A 5544-nucleotide genomic window follows, 5' to 3' on the forward strand; every position below is an offset into this window, starting at 1 on the left:
CCTCTAGTAATATATTTACTGAGAAAAATGGTGACATGTTCAATACTTATTTTACCTGCTGTAAATAAACTTTATTTACTTACTTAATTAATTAAAGCAAGGCCTTGTATGTGTACATGCGTTATGTTCCGTATTGTTCAAACTAACCAGCRTTTCTGGGATTGATTTCTCTCGCCTCAGATCCCTCCACCCAGCATCAACTTCACTCTGCCGTCTCCGATACTGGGCATGCCCTGYGTCCCCATATTCGACCCCCCATGGGTGCCGCAGACCACCGGCAGCGTCCAGGACCCCATCAACGAAGACCAGTCCGTAAGTGTGAGCCCTTGGTCAAAATGGTTGTCATAATAAAGTAAATTTAGTAAGATAAACACTTGCAACAGCTGTAAGACATTTACTTTTAAAGGAAATCTCCTTTCACATTCTTACCTTTTTTGTTTTTGTTTTGTTTTGTTTTTTTGTTTTTGTTACAAATCATGACTGTTGATGTTTTCTAGTTCGATTACAACCTGCGAGCACATGTCCTATAATTTTATCTATCGACTGTCTTTGTTTTTAGTACCCCACATTAATTCAGTCAGTCCATACCATAGTAAGTTGGTATTTCTGTCCGGATGTTTGTGCTGATGCATCTTGTTAACTCCGCTCAGTGACAACAGGAAGGGAAAATCGTCTTCATATCTCTGGCAGTTTCATGGATGCTGCATCTTGAATCAGAGATGTATTCAAATCCACCATTTGCTTTTGACTGCTAAAAGGAAAAAAAAAGAAAACTTAGGTTAATAACAGCATGCATCGAGCATACAGACATACTGTGCGTGTTGTGCTGTTGATTGCATGGTCATTAGACGAAGAATGACTTTGCTGTGAATGTTTTTCTTTTTTTTTTTTCCTTTTTTTTTTCTCATTCCCATGCGTTGAGCCGGCAGTGTTTTTAAATGTGTACGAGCGCTTGTGTGAGTGCTGTGAGGCATTTACTGTACACAAGATACAGTAAATTCTCCAAATTCCAGTCTGAAAACATGTATTTGTGTCATGACTGATCTTATTTAATACCTGATTAGTCTTCTCCAGGAGGATATTCGAGCATGAGACCAAAGCGCTGGATGAGAGTTACTGTATTAACGTGTTGTTCAGTCGTTTGAAATCACAAATCGCTCCTTGGACGTAGCCTAGCGTGGCTGTCGACGCACATACCCGAAGGATTTGATACTGCTTCTGGACTCTCTCCGTCTATATTTCCTGTTTAGAAATCCTTTTCTGCGCGGGCGGTGTCGCGCTCCCACCAGCGAGCCGAGCACATCCTCAAGAACCTGCAGCAGGAGGAGGAGAAGCGCCGCCTGGGCCGCGAGGCGAGCATCATCACGGCCATCCCCGTGGCTCAGGAGGCCTGCTATGAGCCCACGTGCAGCCCTCCGCCTGAGCAGGAGGAGGAAGGTGGGGGCCGCGAGTACGGGATTACAAACATGGCAAATTTCTACCGATATATAGTCCGCCCTGACAGCCGGTTGTTTTTTGACGTTGATCTCACCAGCAGACGAAGTGTTGAACCTGGCAACTCGCCGTCTGTCYGTCAGCCCTTCCTGCGCCTCCAGTAACTCCCACAGGAACTACTCTTTCCGCCGTGGCTCGGTGTGGTCTGTCCGCTCAATGGCCAGTGCAGAGGGTATAAAAGCTTTTTAAACCATCAAGTGCATGTTTGTCAGAGATGTCTGTCTTCATTTCTAACATTATCAGATAAATTGTTGTTTTCACAACTTCTAAACTTTTGGATGATGGAGTTGAAGAAATTATCGGGGTTTAGATTATATAACTGATTTAAATTACATACACATGGTATAGTTTTATGATAGAACTCTAAAGATTGTTAAATGTGACTGTTTTGCTTAACTTGATGAATTTATATTAAATAGTTACATGCCTGAAAACAAATCCAACACATAACTGACCTTTTAAATCTTCATTAGTTAAARGTTATAATGTCTGGGGGCGTGGCTTCCAAGTATAGGGACTCCCACTTGCTGACGACATAATCAAAATAGGCGGAGCCATGCCTCAGAGCTTTTGTTAAAACTAAATGTACTTCCTCATTKTCGGGCTGAGGCTCTCTTGGGGACTCGATTAAACCAGACTTCAGCAAGAGCGCTCTTGGTTTTGTATGGTTCCTCTTTAATAACCTTTTCCATGCATTTGTMCATTCTCTGGATGGTTAAGCACACAGCCTGTAAACAAACATGAATAACTACATTTTCTTTCAGTGCGATGACTTCTTTCAATTTTATATTTTACGTACAGTCAGTCTGCTGTTATCCAGACAGATTTTATTCACTAATAACTTTATATTTCATTAGTTTGAAGATATTTTGAATTGAAAATAAATCACACTGCATAATTCTATTGACAATAGGTTATTCTATTTGAATTATAATTATAATTTTAATTGTAATAATGTAGACTAACTATATAAATTGGTTAAATTAACATAAATTGGCTAATGCTGTTGTATAACACTACTATATTAATATGAAAATCTCAAACTGCAAACCAACTTAAATTCTGCATTAATTGAAGTTTAATTTGTCTCAGTATATAATGAGCTTTATTCAAACAAAGATTATGTTGTTTTTTTTAATCAAATTTTATTTTGTCGGGATTTATTCAGCATCAAAGTGACAGACATATTTTGGAGACATTTTAAAATGCTTTTTTCAGAACCATATCTGACACCACTTTCACCACTCCCCCACCTGCGATGGCGAGTGGGGGTGGGGGAGAGAGACAGGTGTGTGTCCCCAAAAAATGTGTTTCCTCACCAGAGGGTACACTGCAAGTGCAGGAAAATTCTGCATCTGTATGAAATTAAGTGTAGCATTAAACATGAGAATTAGTTTTTTTTTATGGTTTCTAAGCTCACCAGGGGGTAATGCACATTGCATTACACATTCATAAATACAGTAGTTGTGATGCATTAGAGGAGCCTGTGAAATGCTGAACTACTAGTGAATCACATGAATATGCTCAAAACTAGCCATTAAAATGTACACTTTATGTTTAATTTGCAATACAGTCATCTTTAATACTCATCTCATTTTACGAGGGAAGACTTCGCAATTTGTCAGATATAATCGACATATCGTCCACTTTTCTTTAACTTTCTATATTACAATTCACAGATGAAGAAAACACAACAGAACACACTCCTACTCACCACCTGCTACAACCACCTCAAGCTGTCTTCCCAGCATGCATCTGTGCTGCAGTCCTGCCCATAGTGCACCTCATGGAAGATGGAGAAGTCCGAGAAGACGGCGTAGCTGGTTGGTCCAACGAACAATTTGACTTTAAGATGAATTTCATTTTTTTTTTTTTTTTTTTGGTCTGAACTCATTCAGGCCTTTACAATAAAAAGTGCATCTAGGTAACTTTATAGTTTTTGGGGTAAACATTGTCTCTGATGGTTCTTCAGTGAGCGCCGTGGCTCAACAAATCCTGTGGAACTGCCTGATTGAAGATCCAGCTCTGGTTCTCCGCCACTTCCTGGAAAAACTCACTGTCAGCAACAGACAGGTGGGCGAACATCACAAAAATCTTTTCGATGCATTCATTTTTTTATTACTGAAGGTGGAATGAAAGTTTAACATATTACAGCCTCACTTTGAAATATTAAATGATTTGTTGTATTTGTTTTGTAACTCAAGGATGAACTGATCTACATGCTGAGGAAGCTGCTGCTCAACATCGGAGATCTGCCGGCTCAGACCTCTCACATCCTCTTTAACTACCTGGTGAGACATCAGAAAAACATTGGATACCTTTAAAAGTTTATTTCAAAATTCTTTCTCAAGAAAATATCTCTTTTCTAGGTGGGGCTCATCATGTACTTCGTGCGCACTCCTTGCGAGTGGGGTATGGATGCTATTTCGGCCACGTTAACCTTCCTGTGGGAGGTGGTCGGTTACGTGGAGGGGCTCTTTTTTAAAGACCTGAAGCAGACGATGAAGAAAGAGCAGTGTGAGGTCAAACTGCTGGTGACTGCATCCATGCCAGGTCCACCTGATGATATTTGATGTCACAAAGCACCGTGTGGCCCAGCTAAGTCCACGTAATGTTAGTAATATTAACGAAGATTTTGATGACATGTTTTGTGTTGTTGTTGCTTCAGGTACCAAAACACTGGTGGTGCATGGTCAGAACGAATGTGATATCCCAACACAGCTGCCAGTTCATGAAGACACGCAGTTTGATGCTCTGCTAAAGGTAAAGATCTGCCACTTAGTATTTATAAGTTAAATTAGGCTTAAAGTTAAGTTTCCATCTAACTGATAACTAAATTTGACCAAAGAATCATACATTTTTTCATTATCCATTTTGGATTATTAAAATAAAATTGTTTATTGCTGTCCAGTCTGTGTATGGTTCGTCCTTTGTTTGCAGTTTTAAAATATAACAAGAAAAAAAATGAATAATCGGGTGTTTTCTTAGTTTTTTATTTTAAAATTAAACAAGAAAAACGACAATTGCAAAACAAAGAAATGGCTGTGTTTTGTTTTTCATTTTAAAGCAAAGCTTTATTTGTTAGTGCAATATTTGGGATCTTCTGCAGAACTGGAAATCATGGGCTTAACTTACAGAGCATTACATTTTTACTTCTCACAATAGATATGTTTGTCTTATTTAGAGGGAGTTGATGCATCTCAGTGGTGGGCACAGTTCCCCTAAAGCACAAGAGCACTATTAGGGGAACTAATTTCCTGATTAGTGCTTTAGGTCTTTCATTATTTTTTAAATTCATTGGTGGATTAGCACTTGCTAAATTTAAAGGCTAAATTTAGAAGCACTAACTGRGGTCTTTAAATGTTATTGATCAACATTAATGTTCACAGTTGAGGGTGAAAGCTGTCAAATGTTTTGTTCATATGTGTGTCACTTATCTACAAGGTCACGTGYCAAACTCAAGGCCCAGGRACCAAATGTGGCCTGCGAGTGACTCCCATTTGGCCCACCAAGGGCACTACGTGACAATATTCTGCACACTGTAAATATTGTCTCATGTTGACTCTGAAGAATTTTCATGGGTTGACTGGATAATTTTAGTGCTTTAGAATTAGCTTATGCTAAATTTTTCTACACTTTAGTGCTTTAGAATTAGAGGACTTAAATATTTGAGTTAGTGCTTTAGGGTTAGTGCAACTAATATTTAGATTAGTGCTGCCCACCACTGATGCATCTCATTGAGAATTGATGATCTTACCATGAACAAAATTACTTTAATAGTCCAAGTTATGCAGAATAAGGTTTTGAGTGCAGCCATAGCTTAAACAGTCTTCCAGCAACTATAAACTCTTCTTTGATGGAAACTTCTGTCATTTTTGGTATTTCTACATATTAAAACAACAACCATAAATTCTATTTTGTACTTTGATAGATGAAGCAAAAATCAAATGTTGTGGATTTTAAATTAGTGCTATTGTATATTTAGGTTGTAAAAATAGACACACACACACACACACACACACACACACACACACACACACACACACACAC

General features: G+C 38.7%; 1 protein-coding gene across 18 annotated transcripts in view; it reads left to right on the plus strand.

Annotated features, from left to right (window-relative positions):
* The window catches only part of unc80 (unc-80 homolog (C. elegans)), a 100556-nt gene that overhangs the window by 64911 nt on the left and 30101 nt on the right, over window positions 1–5544 (plus strand). For 15 of the 18 annotated variants that reach the window (XM_014016087.1, XM_014016081.1, XM_014016076.1 and 12 more), the window contains 8 exons: window positions 181–312; window positions 1251–1437; window positions 1535–1666; window positions 3174–3317; window positions 3467–3567; window positions 3699–3785; window positions 3864–4047; window positions 4163–4257. In XM_014016087.1, coding sequence (XP_013871541.1) covers window positions 181–312; window positions 1251–1437; window positions 1535–1666; window positions 3174–3317; window positions 3467–3567; window positions 3699–3785; window positions 3864–4047; window positions 4163–4257 — 1062 coding nt within the window. The remainder of the gene's footprint in view (window positions 1–180; window positions 313–1250; window positions 1438–1534; window positions 1667–3173; window positions 3318–3466; window positions 3568–3698; window positions 3786–3863; window positions 4048–4162; window positions 4258–5544) is intronic. The other 3 variants (XM_014016077.1, XM_014016091.1, XM_014016094.1) reach the window with 1 other exon arrangement.

Source organism: Austrofundulus limnaeus, unplaced genomic scaffold (genome assembly GCF_001266775.1).
Source record: "Austrofundulus limnaeus strain Quisiro unplaced genomic scaffold, Austrofundulus_limnaeus-1.0 Scaffold138, whole genome shotgun sequence".
In the NCBI taxonomy this organism is placed as follows: Eukaryota; Metazoa; Chordata; class Actinopteri; order Cyprinodontiformes; family Rivulidae; genus Austrofundulus; species Austrofundulus limnaeus.